Raw genomic sequence first — 22,282 nt, forward strand, 5'->3', positions numbered from 1 at the left:
GAAACCTGCCTGAAAATCTAAATATAGAGAGTCAGGAGACTTCCTCTTGCTGCATGAATCCACAAGCCCCCTCTAGGTGTCCATAGCTCCTCTTTGCACTGGACATGGCTCTAGAGACATACAGATAGTTTTCAAATAAAGCTTCCCCTCTGCATAGCAGGTTTACCATCTTTTAGCTTCTCCTAACTTACACTGTGATATATCTAGGAGTGAAAATGCATTTCAGTGTGCTCCAGATCTTCAGTGTCTTTCAAAGTTACAGGTGCTTTAAGCCTTTTCTACCTCAAAGGATTTATCTTGCTTAAAGCACAAAGCTGCATAATGTCCTGAATGCATAAAAATGACAGTTATCACATAACAGTATTTAAAATTCTGCTTTGAAATCTATAGACCAGTCCTGAAACATCTAGATCAAATGTTTCGCTCAAGTTAGCTGATGATAAAGAACTTCAGCTGTGTGACACTGCTTAGGAAAAATAACCTTAAGGGCTGCTACAAACAGTCAATACATATTATTAGAAATGTGCTACTACTAATATATGTGTGATTTCCAAAGCTCAACAAACAGTATGGAGTGAGGAATGTGAGGCAATGTAAAGCAGTGAAAAGCTTCACAGAATCAAACTTTGCCATATACTACTCTAGTTTGCTGGACATCTAAACGAAAGAAATACATGCATCTAAACTCGTGTTTCCCTAACAAAGCTTTCATTTAAAAGAAACTCCTGTAGGCAGCAAAAAAATGTCAAACTAGGTCACCAAAAACACATATCCTTCCACGTTACCTCTTCTCTTGCTCCCTCCCCAACCCACATCAGTATCTTTAGAACCATCTCTACTCCCCTCATACAAGCCCAGTTAAAATTCAACAATGTTTCGCCTTTTTTCAACCTATGTTGGTCAAGAACTTGGAAATTATACAAAATAATTTCCATAATCACAGTAAATTAAACAAGCAAATTTCTCCAGAAAAAAATGATGGATGTATTTAGGATGTGTTAAAAATGAAGCCAGAGCATCTGTTATGGCAGGTGTCCCAACAGTCAGCTAGAGCACAAAGATGTGGCTGCCTACAGTAATATCTCTGTCAAACAGTACTCAAAGAGCATATGGAGCACAATATGGAAAACTTGCACAGTGTGATCCAGAAGAGAAAGGGTAGTCTTTGGCACTGTATAAAGGATTTAGAATTTCCTACTTACTGTCTGCACAGCAGATTCATAGCACATACATCCTAGCATAAAATAAATGCAGGTCTTAACATCTTTAGATTTAAGGTTCACATTGCTTGGATAGCAAGCTAAGGCCAGATTTCTAAAGTTAAAAGGCTTCAATTACTAAGCTAGGTACAAAGTCTCACAGAAACAGAATAACGATGCCAAAAAGTCTAATAGGCCCAATACTTCATCTTCCTAAATGAAACTATTTTCAGCATTTTGTCTACTTCTGTTTTGAACTAATCACATGATGATTCTTCCTCTAGCTCACTAAGAAAGCCCAGTAAATGCACCTGTACTAGCATAATTTTTCTGACATCAAAACTCTTCATCTTTACTTTCAAACCACTTCTCCAAGTTACCCCTTCAAATCTCTCTAGACAGCTTATATCTTGTAAAAACCACATTTTTCAAGTGTTTTCAAATATTTCATTCCTGCTATTATTTGACCAAGCCACTCCCTACTAAATCAAGTATTTTCTCTCCCACTCATAAACAGATGTTTATAAAGATACAGTGGTCAGCTAACAACCCTTCCTCCCCTCTTCCATACTTGTCTCAGAGAACATTCATAGCAGAAGATGCTTATCCAGGACAGTCAAAGGCTTACTACCTTTTAATTCATCATCTTGTCATACACCCTATCTTTCATTTCATCATCCTTTAAAACTTTCCATTGCATAGTCCAACTTGCTGCTACAGAGTCATACCCTAACAGCCTCTGACATGCACTAATCCTGTCAATGAATCAGTGCCACCTTCAGGCGACACAACTGGCTATATTTTGAACATGAAAGCTTGATTAGTTGTTTCTCAAGTACACCCCAGCTACCATTCAGCTTATTGGTTTAGCTTCTCAACACAATACTAAGAGAGCTGGAAGCATACACTCAGGAGATATTTTTTTTTTTGATTCAGGCTAGAAAGGCTGGTACAATTTAGAAAAAATAGTATTAATTTCATTCTGTCACTTTTCCTACATTCATTATTCCTAAAATTTTCAAATGTAGAAAGTGTGCATGGAGCTAAAACCTTCATACACAAGTCATCCATCACTGAAAGGCTTTGTATAATTTCCAGCAATACTGATCACTGCACAAATCAAACACCGTTGCTTTGTGGTGAGCCACAACCATGTTGTACTATACCTACCTTCTGCATTAGATGAACATGATATAGGGTCACTAGTTGATCGGACTATATTTGAAATTCTGGATTTTGTAATGTGATGCTGCTGGACAGTACTCTCTGGGCTGCCTGTGTACGATGAAGTATTTGCATGCCCAAAACAGGGGGAAGGCTGGGAAGGGACAGCAGGCTGGCTACAGACCCCACAGCAGATTTTCATTTGTTTCAAAGGTGGACTAGCTTTGCTCTGCCCTCCTCTTTCTGAGGAGCTGAAATTCTCTGAGGAGCAGTCTGAGGACCTGCCATGCGCACAGCTCTCATTCTCCTGTTCTTGAGACCTGTCCGTAGAGGCTCTGCTGTAAGAGCCATCATCCTCGTCAGGAAAGCCCTGCGAGCAAGTCCGTTCCAACCAGCAGCGCGTGCTGTAATCTAGGCTGCTGCAGCTCCTGTCTGCAGCCCCTTTGTGCGTTGTGCTGTAGGGAGAAAAATCTGCAGAACGGAGTGATCTCTGAACTTCCAGCGAACAAAGATCTTCAGAGGAGCAGCTATGGTCTGGGATATCCACCGCCTCAGAGACCATCAAAGAGGTGCTGTCAACAGAAACTGCAAAACAAGAGATTCAGAGAAAAGTGACGACTTCTTGCCCCTGACCCATTCCTCCCTACCATGTTTTTCAAAACAATGATTTAAATCAAATAATTGCTAAGTATATCAGTAAGTATTTAAAACCTTTCAGCTCACAGAATGCCACAGCTATAAAGACTGAAATCATTTGTTTTTAGCATCCTTTCTCATTTATTTTCTTCAGCTAATAAATGTGCTTGAGCACTGATACCAAAGTATTTTCTGCAACTACATTCAAACAGCATCAGTTCTTTCGCTACTAGTTTCTCTGCTAAACAGTGAGAGATTCTACATGGTAGGAAAAGCAAAACTTTACACAACTGCTGAATAAACAAGGCTCTGATCAGTTTTATGCCTAGCATTACTGCCAATATGAGCTTTGCACCGAACACTTTATAACTAGTAATCATTTATCTGATTTATGTACTTTATAGCTTTACAAAAGAGAATTTACCCTCATACAGTATCTCTGGCATACAAAATATGTAAGATACCAGGACACTTCTGTCTTCACACTTTATATAGAACCTAAATATTCTTTGCAGGTTCATGTCATTTTGGAAGCCCTTTGAGATTGTTATCACTTCCTCTGTCAGCCCAATGTATATACATTATCAAAGAAAATGAACCTTTGCATGAAAATAAGCATTTGGCTCTGCTTTTTTCCTGAAGTCATGACGAAAAGAGAAATGGAAATCCTTTTAGTCTGGAAAATAAAATTAGACCATACAGCCTCTCAGACTCCAATAATATAAACAACAAATTCCCCATGATGGACTGGAGTTCCTGAAAAGAAACAATATCTAAAATCAAAGTATTTACAAAATATTATTCTATTCAGCTCAGCAGCTTCTGATGCCCCTTTTTGCCTTAACAGCTGCTCGTAGCAATATTGATGAAGCAAACGTATTCTATTGTGTTCAGAAATACAAAGACTGGATCTTTTAATGGATTAGAGAATATTCRTTAAGTGTTCCCATGTTTTGGGGTCTACGAAGCAGATAGCTTCCTAGAGTACAGGGAAATTATTATCAACATGTGAAATCAAATATTCATGATGTTAAATTTCATGAAGGATATTTTTTCTTACGTAAGATGAATTAAAATTACCATTTTCTTTTAGCACTTCTAGGAAATAAATTCATAATATTTACAAGGCAATCATAAGATTACCAAAAAGAACATTATAATCAATCATGGAAATGGAAATACATCTATCCATGCTAAAATTGCATAATATGCACTGTTCAAGCTGCAGTAGTTTACCAGATCATTTGTATTTTGTGATGTATTTCCAAACACTTTTATATAAGTGACATTATTCTCTGCAACATATTCCCTTAACTCGAGCTTTGAAATACGTAGAAAGTTTGTATGCATAACTGAAAATATCAAGTCTGTGCCTGTCTTCAGAGCACAGATCTTCAATATTCAGGCTCCCTTCCTCTGGAACCTCATTGTTAGCATTTGTTTAAATGCATCCATTTAAACAAATCCAGCTCAAAAACAATCACAGAAACACAAATCTGTACTGAGTATATTTCAGATTGAGGTTGTTTGTACCACTTGCTACCCAAAATCAAGGGTCTTAAACTGTATTTACAGCTTCTTACTATTCTACTCTTTCACCGGCACAGTTTTCCTGGTACTGCAGAAAGTAGGAGATTTCTTATCAAAGATTATCCAACCACATACCATTCTAGTGGCATATAACATACAAAGAGTACTAGGGAGGGAGAAGGTGGCTGCTGTCCTCCTGGTTCCCTTTCAGGGGCGCACACCACTGTATGCAGTGTTAAAACCCTGGCCTGAGTGCTGGTTTGCTGCCTCCAAGTAGTCAAAGCTCTAGTACCAGCCTTAAGACTTAGACTTTTATATGTAAAGTCCAAATATACTTTTGAACTGCAAAAATCAGTTGTATAGACATAGCCTTTTTCTAAAAGCAGAACTTGAAAACTAGTCACCTTCAGTTGTCACACTTCATTGCAGATGCCAAAGATTGTTTTTTTTAAAAAAAAATAAAAGAACATTTGTTTGTTTTTTAAATAAATGAATGTTTAGCACTAGTGAAAGGTGACAACTGATGGCGCTGGAATCTGAAGTCCTTCAGTTATTTGCAGAACAGATACTTTGTGTGTAGGAACAGATTCTCCTCACTGATTTGCAGGGCTGTCAGCTGCTGTGGAGGACAGGTGAGAGAGGACTGCTTCAGAGCCTAGGGCTGTTCTGCCACCACCTCTCTGCCCATCAGTGCACTAACTGAAAACATCTGTTTGTTGATAATACCAGCTACGATGTAGAAAAATTATTTTACTGGAAGTTTATTAAGACAGTTATCTCACTTTGTGAAACCACTCAACAACTCTCAAGCCACTTAGCTGAAACCACAATCTTTGAAAAACCAACACACATACTAAAGAAGCCTGTTCTCATTACTTTCTAATAAAATAATCTGGCTCTGTGCAGCTACTCATCTCACTCACAGCATCTGCACTTGGGCAGCAAGCTTCTTGTCCCAGCTTCTCGAGCCCTGCAGGGAACTACTATATGCAGAAGACACGTGGACTGTCAGAACTTCAAGAATGCAAAAGCATCTGCCACCGCTGACAATGAGAAATAAACTGCCAGTTACGTGCGTGACTTTGAAGAGAGATGAAAGTTGTGGTACCTGCCTCAAAGGGCTTTAATCAAGGTGCGTATGCCTCCATGGGAGCTATGCTGAGTAGAACTCCCCTTTGATTTCCTCTGCGTTTCCAGCCACATCAATTTGTGACTAGGATAAATTTTGTCTTGCTATGAACAATCTGAAAGCAAATCCTTCCTTCTCCCACAGGCAAAGGTACAAAGGAAGGAAAAGCAGACTCAATAATCCCACTACCTCTCTCCAAAGTAGAAAAAAAGCAATGCTATGATCACCTTGTGTGCTGAAGCCCTCTGTCATGTTCCTTTCACCCAAGCTTGATTCGGATACTTGCTGATCAATACCAGTGACCTGCACAAAAAATTGTTCAATGTAACAGCACATTAACCTGCAAACAGTTTTCCCCAAAAAGTACAGAGCTGATGATCTAAAGGATACACCTGACAACGTGAGTGGACTATGATTATTTTAAAAAATGGCTCCAATAAACAGCTGATAACTATAAATGAAAAAAAAACATATTAAGATGCATCAAAGGAGCTGAAATTGATAACATCTTTAGCAGAAAGCATTACTTCCTCTTTAGGGCCACAATTAACTCATAAAAGCACATTACAGTTGGTGACAGAGCCTGCAAATAACAATCAATCATCTCTGTGAAAACTCCAGTCAAGGACTTAATTTGTATCTGGCCTTCTCAAAGGAATTGAATGTGACACTATACTCTGAAGCTGTTAAGAAAAGAGCTTTCAGTGCACATGCTAGTGTATATATTTTTATATATATACATATATATATATACACATCTTACTGTGATCATTAATATTTTATATATACATACACACACACAAACCTAACTATGATTGAGTGATCAAGGAACAGTTTTTCTGCCACAAATTTAGACTTTAAAAGTGATTCTAAGTCAAAAGGTTTGTGAATATAACTCTATACAAAAAATAATATCTGAAATATTTTAACTCAGCAATAGATAAATAGATAAGAGGTGGGGATTGGGAACCACAGAAAAAGGTTGAATCAGTCATATTTTAAAATCATTTACTTGCAAATTTTTTGAAGGAACTTTCTTTGTCAAAACAACCTATCACATCTGTGGTAAAAATCAGTCAGTGGTGTCATTCTAAACTGCAGACACTGCCTGGGAGTTCGCTGCGGAACGGCTCAGCCGGCTGCTCCAACCCCACACAATGCATTCCTACCTTTAGTGTTCCAYACATGCTTGTCTCACTACATCAGTATGTTAGAAATGTACTGCCTGTACTAAATTATTGGCCTTCATCAACTAAGAGGCTCGAAACTGAACACCTACCATTGAACTGCAATAAGCTTACTTTTGAAAATGGCTATTTTAGTTTTACTTTCAAACAAGGAATTCAGCAGCAACTTTTTCTGAAAATGAAATTGTAAATTTTCCAGAAGAACACATAAGCTTGTGAGAAGAATATGTTTGTGAGATCTTTTGTCAAAAGAAGCATCCTCAAATGCTCTTTGTGGCTGAAAAGAGTTCAATCACAAATTAAATTATTATAGAAAAAAAGTGCATTCTAAGTACATTTCTGGACAAATAATTTTATGTTTTAAAGGTAGCTGTTTTTTTTTTCTTTAAAATCTAGGGGCTCTTTTAAATCCTAGGTTATTTCATTTATTCTTAATCATTAACAGAAGAATATCTGTTGAATATTTGTGCTGAAACGTTTATTGACCTTCTGCATTCTCCTGGTCACCTGGCAGCTGAAGTGACACCGTGCTTTGTCTAGTAGCTATAAAATGAATTACATGCTAGGCTGAGGTTTTGGTGTCAACAAAAAGCAAACTCATATTAGTGAAAAGGAACCATCTGCAGCTTTGATCTAGTAAATTTATATTAATAAAATCATTATTATACAGCATATAAAGCAAATAACACTTGTAGAAATAGCTGCCACGGCAATTCCTGAAATCATAGTATTTCAGCTCTTTCTCAAACAAATACAGTATTTTACTGTCAGAAGAAATACATAGATTGTATTTATATAGCTTAATCTTCTATTATACAAACACTTCCAGATTAAGACAGCTGAATCTCTGTGTCCTGGAGAATCAATTATAGTGCCAGCCTTTCTGATCTGACAACAAGTCAATGCAGCTCATGAGACACAAACCACAGAACGACTGTGGCTGCTCTCTGCTCTGACGTCTTGTGGGAAGGGAGCTCGCACACAACACAGCAGGAACCCAACGCACACGTCARCGTGGGCAGGTGCCGTAAAATACACTATTTGGTTTTGTGGTTCAGGTGTTGAATCTGAGACTCTCTTAGCTCGCTGAGGGAAAGCAGTCATGTGCTTGGGGAAATGATGGAGTGGGACTGGTAGCAGCCCTCTTGCTCCACAGGGCGAGGGTGGCATCACTCTCTTGCATTCTTTGGAAGTTAGGGGGGCACAAAAGCTCAGCCAGGACATGGCATTTCCCTTCTCAGTTTCTGCCTCAGTTTCAGTGGCTCCCCCAGAGGCTGGAAACCCCACAGTCACAAACCTAAAGATGTGGGACTGCACGAACAGGATGGTATTCTTGGAGGTGAATGGTTCCTAGACGCACAGAAAGGCAAGGCCCCTTAGCTTAACTTTCTTAACTTCTTGCTTATACATTGCAGACTACGTTACCTTGTTTTCTCCAAGTACAACTGCTTGCAAACCATAAAAAAAAACAATATGAGAAATACATGGGACAAATTTACACACCCAGAAATTGCCTCTTGGTCCCAAATGGAGGACCATGAATATTCCCCTCTATGTACAGGATGTGCAGAATTCACTCTGCACACAGAAAAGCCCTTCTCAAATTAAGGTTTCTCTCTTAAGGGCCTTGTTGATAACTAGCATCTTAAACAATGGAAAGATAAGAGATTTCAGTCATGCAGAAGAAATCAGGTATATTATATGAATTCTGGTTTCTTATCCACCTCTTCTTGAGCATTTAGCAATGTTTAGCTAAACGTTAGCCATTTAAATTTATCTGATCAATATTATCAACATTTTGCTTTTCCTTCCCTTGCTCTTTCTCTACTTACAATATTTGTTAAATGTATTTTATATGCTTTTTGAATTAGTTAACTTGTTTGCTTGGGGGGAAGGGGAACCATGGCTTTAATTGCAGAAGATAACAGTAACAATCTTTAGTCAGGTTACAGTTTTGGTTCATGTAGGGAAAACCGCTGCTTTCTGCACAGGTTTCAGTGCTTCCTTGGGTAGCAAACCTTGTCGACTTGTCCATCCTCAGGCTGGCAAAGACAGTCACTAAGCTCTTAAGAGTAAAAGGAAGGAAAAACGTGCTTTTAACAAGGCTGCACAGCCTATAAGTTAGCAAAGCTTATGAAATAATCACTGGTATAATTCATCCAGAACCTTGGGCTGCTCTCATCTTTTCACCTTCTAGTCAGTATTTCCCATGAAAAAGTAGTGTGAAAAACAATTTTTCTCATGGTAAAATCACACATGATCAACAGCAATTTTTATTTAGAAGAAACCACTTGAATTAGTACTGTCATTTGTTGTGCATGAAATGCATGAAATATTAAAGCCTAATTTGATACAGTTTGATAAAATTCTAAGGACCTTAATTCATGTAAAAACAAACAAAACCTATGCCTGATGCTCTGTAAGAGGTTTTATAATTATTATTACTTAATGGTTCCCAGAAGCACTTCTGTAGCTAAAGCTCAGCCATTATTTCCATTGCAAAGTATGCCTTTGAGGGATTTATAAATCTAGTTATTTCAGTTCATACTCTGCTGTGCTGTGTATTACATGAGAGCATTTGTACCATGTAAGAATTTAATTCTGCACTTCTTGCAGATCTAAAATGGTCTCAGACTTCAGCTGTTTTTCCATTTCCAGACTCATTGGGACTTTGGCTCCAAAAGAATACGTTAGGACTTYTGTTGTCAATAAAAGTACATGACTAGGAAGTTGCTGTATAGGCTTTAGCACTGCCAGTGTACTTCAGTTCTCATATTGAGCACCTGTGGAGGTTTTTTTTGTTTGTTTGTTTGTTTGTTTTTTAAAATCCTACAAGCTCTCCTAACCAGTGGATAAACTCAGTCCCAGGAGGAGACAATAGAATATCATCACTTGAGTAATTAAAAATCACTCCCGTTTTCACCTGTGACAGAACAGACACTTCTGGAAGCCAGCTGTCCAGAGACAGCTATGCAAGGCACTGACACTGATCCCAGGTGCCAAAGAGGAGCAGTCACTCTGTGCACTTACTAAAGTTGAGACTTTCCTTGCAAGAGCATGACTTTGCTGCTTTAAATTATGGTTTGTTAAGTTATATTTTTGTCACATGCTGGTGCTGCTATGCTGCTGGATGTCTATGCACGTACAAAGAGTGCCCAATTATAAGAGTACCCAAAGTGATTTTGTGCTTAAGTGTAATTAGACGCTTTTCTAACCCTCACATAGTATCATTCTTACCACAGATGTGATACTTCTCTTCCTCCCACTCCCCCAATGAGGTATAATTTAAATCTCTTTTGCCACTATTTTTTAATCACTAAAAACATCATCATCTCAACAGCTTGCACGTTCCTCTGAGTTACTGTAAAGAAAATAGGACAGTGCTTCCGTAAAAAGCATTTTAGAAAGGAGATGGCCTGGAAACTCCAATTTTGCTTTTCAGCAAAGCAACTCATGAACAGTTTACACTGGTTCATTTTATTATAGCCAAATAAATCAGAGATAATGCAGTGTCTGGCCTCTCAAGCATAGCAGGAGGTAGAGGGCATGCAGTAGGCATGGGTTTAAAGAGTTCAGAAGTTGCTTTGTCAGTCAAAGCAGTCATATAGTCAGGCACATCTTGGAGGTTTTTAGCTGTATTTCTACCTGGGAGTTTGCATCTCAGCATTACTGTTTTCTCAGGCATTTTGTAAACTGTCACAAAAATCTTCCTTTGGGTAAATTTATATAAAGTTTTAATCTCTTGTTTTCAATGTGCACTTTCCCAAAGGTGAAACAATCCGTTGTAATTTTTTTCACTAATATATTCTGGAAAAATGTAAAGTACTCCCATCTGCAATGTGGGTCAGCAACCTGTACACACATATTTCTATAGTATGCTATTAAGACTTGAAAAGCAGTATCTAGAATGTTTGATTCCTTAGCCTGGAGTTTTTACTGAAGCCTGCAAGAAATTAAAGTTTCTGAAAGTAATGATAAGCATTAAGACAGTTGTTCCATCAGTGGTAGGTGACCTAATGATCACAAACCACTTCAAACAAAACCTTGCCCAAAGTAGCACTGGTTGTACATATAAAGGCATGCTGTTCCAGTTGAGCTTAAGTTCTTAAGTAAAAAATAAGGCAAAAAAAAAGTAAATATTTGTCTGAAATATACTGAATCCTTTCTTAAGGTTTGTAATAAAGCTGCTACACACTCTGAGGAATATCTGTTATTGTCATGCAGTAGAAATTATTAAAAGAGCTTGTCATTTTACGAATCTATACTATCACCATATGATCCCAGGGCCTTTCCAGAATATGACCTGAGATTTGATTTAAATGGAATAGTGCAMATGTGTATTTTTAATATTGATAATTTGATGTTATTTATAGAAATTTTTGTTAAGAATTTTCAAGTGCATGTTCTACCTACACATAGGAGTTTAATACAGAAATTTGTAATTATATTTGCTCAGATCACACACACAGCTCCCATGAGCTCTATACACATACACACAAACTTACAGAAGTTATTAGATTTACTTGTCACAAGACACACACTTATTTTCCTCTATTAAATCTACTTCTTACTACATACAGGAATCAAGAAGTCTAATACCATTTCAAAACATCACTATCCTTTCCAAATAAAGAAAAACTCCATGCTTCAGTAGTTCCAATCCATTCTCCCAGGTTTTTGTTAGTGACAATCCTTAGAGAGAAGGGTATGAAAAATGTTTAAAGAATATAAATATTTTCTAATGATTATTTCCTCAAAGCACAATTAATTCCAAAATTATTTTAAACCATTAAAATAATCTCAAAATGTTTTGCATCAAGAAAATTTGGAGACTATGTGAAGAATTCCCCTCAGCTTTCCTTACCTGACTAGCAGGCGTCTCTCCAATCACTGCCTCATAAGGAGGAGGCAGCTCAGCTGGATACAGTATTCCTGGGCTGTTAATGGTGACTTCATATAATGCACTGAATGAGGAATGAGGAAAGTCCAAATGGAAACCTCTGTTTAAAAACACAAACAAACTTCATTATGAAGAAATTGCATTGGCTTTATTTGGCAAACTGTTGTCTACACCACATTGGCACAGAGCTTTCTCTGAATTCAAAGCCAATACACTATCAAGAACTCTGCCAAAGAAATTTATTAGACAAGGAAAACAAATCCTTAATTTATAGGGCACCTTTAAAAACTGTATTTCATTCTGGATACCAGCCATCTGTACAAACCTGTTTTGCAGTCATTGTTGTCCTTCACTGCTCCATAATAATGCACATTAACTTCAATGATTTCTTTAGAATATCAAATCTCACATTCAACTTCAATTGGATAATAATGTTAACAATTGCAAAAGGATTACCTATAAGCTGATCCTTGCTTTACGCTTGAATATTGTTATCCTTATGTTAGCTAAGTTCAGTCACTTCTCCGTTACAGTAGTGCCTGCATGGTGGTTTTAACACACACAAGTATTTCTATGTGTGTCCTAACAGTTTGTGAAAAATGTATGTAATCTCCCTGGAAAAGAAGCACCTGGCRTAAGCAAGTGAAGGACACCACTTCACTTCATATTCTTTGAAAGAGCTTTAGAGTCTGTAGCCCAGAACTATAGGCTGAGGGTGACCATAAGGAAGAAGAATCACCTCTGCGCCTCTATCACAGGTGTGCAGGTATATTCTGGTGGGTAGTAAGGCGGAGGAGGTATTGGCGGTATGAACTCATCAAAATCCAGGGTTTGATGCAGAATAGTCCCATGTGGAGTCATACAGTCGTGATGGGTAGAATGTGGCCTCTGTGGCAGAAACTGAAAAGGAATAGCTCAAGTTCCTTAAGATGGTAGGAGTAACATCATCATCAATAAAAGGAATTATAATAAAAGGCTAGTTTTAGCAATCCTGACCAATGCCCAATTTCTTGAATATCCCTACTGAAATGAAAGAGATCTTTCTGAAAGCCTAAGAACACTTGAGATCAGTGAGGAGTCCCAAACTGGTAAAATACCAAATGAAGTTTTACTAAAGATACAGAAGAGTCTGTGCATCAAAGTCAGTTACTCTTAGGATGGAAAACATAAGACATTTCAAATTAGCGTCTCACAAAACACACTAACCTTAAAATACAATTTTATTACAGCATTTCCTCATCAGCTGTATTTTCAGAATTGAGAAACACTAAATACAACTATTGTAATAACTATTTGCATGGTTTTGTTTCCAATTTGAAATGCCTTGTACTAAAGAAAAAAAAGCCCACACACTGAAAAAGCAAATCAGAAGCAAGCTACCATATGTTCATTAAATTTTGAATATGTCAACTGTTAATATCCCATCTATTTTCAGTTGACAAAATAAGTATTTTTAATARATATTTATGATTTTTGATACCAACACTGCATGTTTAAATGTGGTATAAATTTTTTAATACTGGTGTGAATATAAGAAAAGTATTTTTTCCATATAAACATCTCAAAACCAAAAGGAAATAACTATTCTGAAGATGAAAAAATAATAATTACTCAGAAGTCCTGTCAGATGTGACAGGCACTTAATCAGCTTTGAGCATGGCAGTGGTATCAATAAGCTCTTCTGATTCAACTGATAGCAGAAACACTGTAACTTAATAAACCTGCTAGTAAAAGCTTAAACTACTTCATAATCACATTGGGTCCATTCTGCAGACCCCCAGCAATGCAGCTGCCTTGACCTGGCTTGATAAGCTCCCCACACAGAGAAGTGCAATCAGTAGAGGCAGAGGCATTCTGTTCTCTTCAGAAAAGCTTCTGCTGCCATATCATTTTTGCTGTACTAGTAGACAACTTGGTTTTTAGCTCCTGACTTTTAAAAAAGTGAGTTAAGAAAATCTGCTGAAGGCATGTTTCTCTTCTATACTGGAACAAGTGAATGCATCTGTTCACACTGTTGTCTCATTATGTTATTATGACTTTTGAAATTCATGATAAAGAATGAAGAAACAGTAAATAAAACTGAAAGTGTTTATGCTAAGAAGATCCAGCAAATAGAAAGTAAACAAATTTCATTTTTAATGTCAGAGTTCTACATTTTTCACTTTTGCAGAAAAATTTATCCTTCAAATTTATGCTGGATTTAAATTACAGCAGAAATAACGTTGATCTTTGGTATTTAAAAGGCTGAGTTACATCTTTATTCTATTAAACACATTCTATCTATGTTATTTCAAAGGTTAAAGCTGTAATAATGCAACACAACAGAGTCAGGAAGACTGGTTTCAATGGCTTGTGAAAATGAACTATTAGTTGTTTACTAATCGACTCTCTAGAGATATTTTCACGAGTAACTACTTAAAAAAAGAGCTTTCTCTGCAGTATATTACTGTATCATTATATACTACAGCCTATCGACTTCTTTCAGTCATTGTAGTCTACTGATGGCACAGGAACAGAAGACATGCTCTTGATTTACTCTTAACTACATAAAAAGTCTGATGCTGCCTTTCATATGAGATGTGATTCAATGGTCCTGAATACTAGCAAATATTTCGACAGGTTTCTCTTAAGAAATAGAGCTACATTTCTGAGGTTACACTGTCTGAATTCATCTGAGCATCCAATAGCTGTTCCCCAAACTGTAACAATACGTGAACATTAACAGTTAAATACCAAACTTCTGTCCTAAATGATAAAATCATCAGTTTTTTATCATCCCATTCTGAAGACTCTTTTAGGGAAAAAAGGAAGCAACTAAAGGTAAAGATGAAATATCTATATTGTATCAGTAACAAAAAAATCTCATTCAGAATTTAAATTCAGTTAGTTAAACATGAGCCTGTCGAATTAGTTCAACCTGAAAACTGGAGAAAAATCTAACACATTATGAAAACAAATATTTATTTATATACTCAGCTCCATGTATTTGTACCCTATTTGCTTCCATTAAACTCGGGAATATACTCATTTTCCTGACAAAGTTGATGATTTGGCTCATTTTTGCAGTCTGGTCACTGAGCAATTTTCTTTTGCAACCAGCTTTACTGTCCCCTAGCCTATTTCCATATTCTGCTACGAATCTAGGTCTGGTTTCTGACAGAGAAGAGGCAGCTCCATCTCTCAAGTTCCTTGAAGCTCATTTCACTCAGAAATACATAAGATGCAATAGCCTAACATTCCTCCTAACACAGCTACTAACACAGAGAGCACCTTTATGGTGAAATACCAGCATACATTTTGTGGGATGTGATAGTAGGGAAAGGGTTTTTCGGGGTAGAATAGACTGTGATGCAAGAAGAAAAACACCCTAACATTTAGATCCAGCGCAGTCTAACAGTGGAATCATTTGCATCCCTTTCAAGAACCTTTACTCTGAGCACAAGGCATGGCAATGAATGCTATGTGACCAATGCTGAACATGGGTGGCAAAATGGAGATGAAAGATGCATGTATTTGGGGTTTGTTTTTTTTATAAATAAGTTTACCTGTGTGATATCATCCTGCTGGAAAGCACAGAAATTAAATTAAAAGATACTGTAAGAGGTAAACTAGCAAGAAATGAAGCAATATCAAATATAGGGGATTATCACAAAGAACAGGCAACCTTGAAAAAAAACATTGGGACAGGTATTAAAGGAGAATTAAATTGTATCTTATTCTATACTTCCTATATTCTGTTTTCTACTAGCACACAAAGTTTATTTGTCCAACACTAAAGCGTATTTAAAAAACTTGAAGAGTTATCTTCGAAAGGCGCAGGCTGGCCAGGGCCGCACAAAGACTTACTGCAGTCTCTGGAGGAGACCATCAGAAAAAAAAACACAACAGGGAAATGCAAACAGCCAACAGAATTGGCCTATGCAGAGGAACTGTGACAAATGCTTTCGCAGGGAAACACACACACACAAGACCCTTTGTGTATAACAAGACGGTTGTCACCAGATAATTAGGCTCAGAAGAGTGGACGGTGATGAGAATAGACAGCAACAAGAACTGCTAAACTAAGAGTGGGGATGGTCGGGTCACAAGTATAGATGATGACAAGCTGCATTCAACGTAATTTCAAAATCTATAGCTCACACTCTGAAACAACCCACAAAGAAGCTCTTCTAGCCATATTTTTGGTACTGAACCACTGCTGACTGCCGAAGCAACAGAGAGAAAATTGTTGCAGACAAGGACAAACAGAAAATTACACCATTTCAGCAAACTCTGTTAAAAACTTTATGTAACCTTAAAGTTATCAGTAGCTATTTTGAACATATTTACTAGGTAGAAGTAGGTATCCCATGGCTCTGGAAATCCCAAACGCTCAATATTTATGCTGACCACCTGGATCTGCTGGATGCTGGGAGTTTTCAGAAAACTAAAAACAGAATATAGATTTAGGAGCCTAAAATCAAGCTGCTGTTTTAGGAAACAGCCAACCTCATGATTGAAATTTGGCATTCAAATTATTATCCCTGTGCATTTTTTTCTTTTTTTCCTTTTCAGTCATTGGACTAAAAATGGCCTCAGCTTAGTATATGGAACATGTCTGATACACGATAGGCTAACTGGATGCACAATGTGCTGTACACATTGCATGCATAATCAGTATGTTTAGCTGGACAAGCCTAATTTTGACAGGTACGCTCTCTGAACAGTCTTCATCTTTATTTCATACTGAGGACCGCTTTGCTTGTAACTTGGCTTGCTTTTATGAAGAAAGACTAAAATATCTTATCTTGTTGCTGCAGGCGAGACAAGAAAGCTGTACAATGGTGCACTTCTGTACCTATTGCTTGGGCTTGAATTCAATACAGAAGTTTGTGGTAATAAGCCATGGCATTAGTATGGCATCAGGAGCAAGGTGTCAGCAAGCAGAGAACTAGAAACTGTGATATTAGAAGCACGACGTTTCCAGTAGAGTAGAAGAGGTAAACATTTTCTGAAAAAGCAGTTATGCTTAGGGTCTGTTYGACTGAGAACTCCACGCAAGCAGTCATGCAGGATGGGACTCCAGTGACCTTCTCAGTAAACCTAGTACCTGCAGCAAGAAATATTTTTAGCTTTTCAAGATGAAATAAGCACCAATAAACAGATAGGAATAAGGCTCCAAAACTCATTTTCCTTTTTTTATTGTCAGACTAAATTTCCAGTTCTTCACTCAGAGTTCTTCCAAAAATTGGTCACTGAAGTGATAGGAATGATTGAGACTTATTATTTACATTTTGACTATCTGAGTATGTGCAAGTAGACACTATTGAAGGAGTATCAATTAACAAACTGAAGAAACAGCAGATAAAGACTGTAAGTATATTTCCCTAAAGAAACAGTTACCTGCTGTGAGGCAGTGCGGTAAGTCCTCCTAGCTGGGATCTGTGAGGCTAAGAACACTTGATCAGCATTTCTGGGTAAAGGACATTCCTACCAAATACAGACACCTTGTAGTCTATGYACTCTATAGCTGAGCAGTATGTAAATGAAATCATGCCAGGATTCACTGCTTAACAGCTATGACATACCTAAAGCAGCAATTGCCATATGTGAGTACAGGGCTAGTGCTCTAAGGGAATCTTCTTATCTCAAGTATTTTCTCATATCTGCATGTAATTACATTTGCCTTCCATACTGCATTAATAAATTTACTCTGTAGCTTTGAAATAATCCTTTCGGAGACTCCAGGTTTCATTATCTTTATTATTATTATCTCTATATGTCATTTTTAAATATCTGTCAATTCTTGGGGATGGGATATAAAATATTTTAATTGCATATAATTAAATATTGGCATCTTATCTAATGTAAAAGCTGTTTGTAATACACTTGGATCTATAGTACTTACTCTTTTCATTAACTGTCCTCCTCTTGGACAGGTTATTTTCTTTTTCTCTCTCTCTCTCTTTTTTTTTTTTTTTTAAAAAAAAAAAAGGAGTGGAATCAGTATCTCCTGGAGGAAAATGTAGATGCTATCTAATTGTCTGCAAGAACAGAAGGAATAGGGCTGACTGTTATAATTTTCCCTGAGCTTTAATAGAAATTGCAATATAGGAGATATTTGGACACAGCAAATACTGATTCAAAATTTTCTCTCCATCTTTTCTAGTTGCTGATGCTCTATCACAAGCCAATAGCTTTCTAGACTCATAGGAACTGTTCTGTGACTCTACATCTTTCTTAAAATAGTTGGTATTTTAAATATTCTTAAATATTATATATTCTTATTCTACCACTAAAATGCAAAATGGAGAACAGTACATTTTCTAGAAATGTCGTAAGTTTACCTATGCCAAAGGTTTCTAACTGTACTTTTTTATTTGAGGTGGGAGAAAAACGCATGGTGCTTCTAATGGGCTGCCATCCGGGCTACACACTACCTCTAGTGAGATCTGTGCCCAAAACAGTAATATTTATGGTTTGATATAATTATGTTAAATATTAAAAATTATTTAATGACTTATGGTCGATTCTCATTTAATCTGAAATGTCTCCCAGAATTTTTGGGGAAAAAAATAAATTTATTTCAATATGACCAAAAAAAGGTTATTTCAACATCATACACGGGAATAGGGGGATAGAAAAACAACCAAACTATTGCCTGCATACTCAGGCACTTTATCTGAGGTGTCTGACTGACATAATAGCGATACTAGATAAATGGAGAAACATCTTAAATGGAATTCTTCTTTAGAGTAACAAAACTATTATTTTTATATAGCAAAATATAAGTTCAGTACCTTCTGAATTAATCTCATTTTAGATATAGAACAGATAAAAGAATGTTTTAATTTTTTCCTGATTTTTTACTTTGATATGCATTTTTTTCTTCATGTGTAAGAGACTTTAATAAATATGTTATGAAAGGAAACGATAAAGTAATTTATAGTCTACATCATTACACTTAATAAATGTTTCTAAAAAATAGCACAAACAACATGTATTTAGGAATTGCTCTGCCTACAGCTGTATATGAGGATCCAGAAAAAATAGTTAGTAGTGCCTAAGTGCCCTGTGTGAAAGATGGTAAGCAAAGCTTATTTAAGGAAAGACATTTAGAAAGCAATATGTATGTTAGTTAAATATGTCAGATGTGACACTGGCATTGCCACCAGCATTGTGTAGTTTCAAACAATCAGGACAAGTGCAGCATAGGCAGCAAAAATCTGACTTTTATCTCACCACAGCCATCACTGAATCTGTGTGGTCTCTCTCCTGTTTTGGAACAACAGTATATCAAAACAGCAAGAGATTGTCTCATTTTTAGCCATCAATGTAGAAAAAAGACTTACCAAGGAGAAAAAACACAATTAAAAAAAATTTCCAAGTGACTAGTCTTCTTAAAAAGATAAAAGTCACAAAGAAGCATTGAGCTTCATGTAAAAGAATATGCACTTACATGGTGCTCACAAAGAGAGCCTATCTGTGTGTGTTCTGAAATCTATATAGACTGAATATTCGCAGCACATCAAGTTTTCTGTACAAACATATCACAGTTTGGGCTGCCAAAAATTTCACCTATTAGTGAATAAAACATACCAATACAAAAAGAAAACTCATTCTGCAGAAAAATACAAAGGATTTGTATATACAAAGGATTTGTACACACGTATGTAAAAGCAATTTCTCTGTTTAAAAAGCAGCTTCTTCTACACACACAAATTAGCGGGACTTTTGCCTCTGATCAACAAGTGTAAGTTCATAGATCATGTAGCATGACTTCACTGCATAACTTAAATTCAACAGTATGCAAAAGATTAGTTAAATATTGTTGCATTAATTTCAGTACTGCATGCTGCCTGTTAAGTTAGTTAATGACACACTGAATTATCATTATGGCTGATGAAAACAGTATTTAAATGTTACAGCTTGCATGTGTCATCATTACCTTATTTCCTTTACAAAATAACAGACTGKTTTAGATATCATGTAACATGATGAACTGTTAATAACAGTGATGGTGATAAAATCAGAATAGACTGACAGAAATCTGAGCCATTCCTTCTACAACAAGTACTGTATAAACATCTTTGGAGGGGAAGGATGAATGGAATAGATGTACTTCATGGTTTAGCTTGGCTGCACTGAGCACAGTCACTATTTATTTGTTTAAATCACGTTGCTAACTTTTGAAGAGAACAGTGTGAATTAATGCAGTAGCATTCATTAGACAAGATGCAAACTGAAATCTGCCCCAAGCAACAACTGAAGAAAGAGGGAAGTGACAGCTTGGTTATTAAGGGATGTTTCCTCACATTACAGAATCTTTATATAATCTGCTTTGATTCACATTTATCTGCTGGAGAGGTGTTTACATGTAAAGAACAGTTCTGGGAAGCTCTGTAATGCAATGCCAGAGTGCCATCTTAAACTGTGCAAAATGGTAAAATATTTTTTTAAAAAGAAAATAAAAAAGCAATTTCAATCTATAATTATGGTCTCATTTACTCTTGAAGTTTTAATACAATTGGGAAAATACGAAAAATACGGTAGATTTTTTTTCCTGCAGTAACTGTATATAATTAATGAGAGAAAGGGTGAAATGAGGGGGAAAAAAAAAATTTTACAGCACTTTCCAAATTAGTGAAATCAAAGGAGGAGCAACCTAGGAAAATATTTTTTCATGCCCAGTCTGAAAAACTCAAAGCCCAGAGTGGTTAATTTAGTCTTGTGCCACATGTTACATCTGAAATATTCCAGAAACGAAAAAAATGTAAAAAACAAAAGACTTCACATTTTCTTATCTTTCTTATCCCTTCCTGTTTTCAGTTTCTTTACTGCAGGATAATATCTTACCATCAGAATTCAGATTCCAATAGTTCAAGTCAAAGTTTAGAACCTAAATCATTCCCAATATCTAACTAGCATATAATAATACTTGTGAAAAATTCAGCAAAGTTTTATTCATGCAGGTAAATTCCATAAAATACACTAAAAAGGTAAGGGTAGATGTTAAAATAAATATATTTTTTTTAATGGTTACTAGTAAGCATTTAAAGGTTTATTTTGGTTTCTGGTGTACAGCAAATTTCAACATGGTTTCTGAAAACAATCTCAAGATTTCTATTCTTGCCAGTACAAAAGTAGAGACTGAAGAAAACTGAACTATAACACAATCTCCTCAATTCTAGCATGTTATTTTCTTTCAGAACCATCATATGTCTAAAAACTGAAAACTACTCATGTGCAGAAAAACAAATCTTTATTTTTGTGGTGACTTGGCAGAGGTGAATTCCCTTTTTTCTGATGCCTCTGGGTATAGATTGCAAGACTGCTTACTGTCATTCAAAATCTGGTGCATTTCAAACTTGGGCCCAGGAGGGAACTTCTTGAATAATACAAGAACTAGTATTTTTTTTCCTTAAAACTTGAAAACAAAAATTTGTTTGGTGAAATTATTTTTAACCCCAAACCCTTGAAATTAGTTGGAAAATTTAATCTATGCTTAACACTGGTCAGTTTGTATTTATATTTTTCAGGCCATTTCTAGTACAAGACCAGTACGTTACAAGGAAGCAGTTTCCAACAACATACTGTCAGCTTGCATGCATGAATCACTCTATGCAGAAGTTATACAGGGAAGCAGATACTCATAAAACAACTGTAGATTTTCTTATGACTATATTATGTCCTAGTTCAGTGTTGCTAGGCAATAAAATACCTGAATACATACAGCATACAGAATAGCATCCCGCCATAAGAGAACGGGAAATGATTTCAGGATTGTGTAATTTGTAAAAAATCACTATTCTAACTGGTTGTTTTTGAGACAAGAACACTAACAGAGCATGCAAGTCACAAAAGTAATGACAGCAAGCTAAAAAGTTGTTTAATCTCATGATGTCTTAGGAAAATCTCTATTGTATGATGATGATGTTTACTAGGAATCATATTTTTATGGCTGCTCTTCCTAGAGGAGAGTATAGGTAGTTTTGGAATACAGTAAGAACACAGTAAAAGAATCAACATAATAATTGAAACATTTTCCTCTACAAAGGTTGGTATCTCTTGAAACTGTTATGCTAAACTCACAGCATGGTACAATTCTGCTAAGAGATGAAGTACTTCAGCGGAAAGCAAAAAGAACACACACAGATTAAGGATTTATAAGAAAGTAAAAAAAGGGAAGTAAATCAGATCTTTGAGCATATGAAAGCAAAAGGGAACTGAAGATCATGGGACAATACTGAGAATAGTGGAAGAAAAAGAAATCTTCAGGTCAGAGTTCAGCTGGTCTAAGTCAGTGCAGCCTCAAGAAAGAACTTGAGGAACGGAGTGAAAAAAAAAAGAAGTAGTGGCAGAGAAAAATTACGTGACCTGAAGTTATTTTATTTCCTATTCAGCTTACTGCTTCTTATGCATGCCTATCAGAAGCATTTTAATATCCGTCTTGATTCATTGTCACCTATATGTTTTTTTTTCTTAAATACACTGTTAAATACCATAAAATTCATCACAAGTTAAACTTCCCTGAATACATATGAATACACTTAGATCT

General features: G+C 36.3%; 1 protein-coding gene across 1 annotated transcript in view; it reads right to left on the minus strand.

Annotated features, from left to right (window-relative positions):
- Positions 1–22,282, minus strand: part of ENTREP2 (endosomal transmembrane epsin interactor 2) — an 88,926-nt gene that overhangs the window by 7,352 nt on the left and 59,292 nt on the right. The window contains exons 5-8 of the mRNA XM_085303315.1: positions 12,485–12,645; positions 11,710–11,845; positions 5,886–5,961; positions 2,370–2,948 (exon numbers count right to left, since the gene is read on the minus strand). Coding sequence (XP_085159441.1) covers positions 2,370–2,948; positions 5,886–5,961; positions 11,710–11,845; positions 12,485–12,645 — 952 coding nt within the window. The remainder of the gene's footprint in view (positions 1–2,369; positions 2,949–5,885; positions 5,962–11,709; positions 11,846–12,484; positions 12,646–22,282) is intronic.

The sequence above is a fragment of the Rhea americana genome, unplaced genomic scaffold (genome assembly GCF_003343005.1).
Source record: "Rhea americana isolate MKP2758 unplaced genomic scaffold, rheAme1 scaffold_2, whole genome shotgun sequence".
Lineage (NCBI taxonomy): Eukaryota > Metazoa > Chordata > Aves > Rheiformes > Rheidae > Rhea > Rhea americana.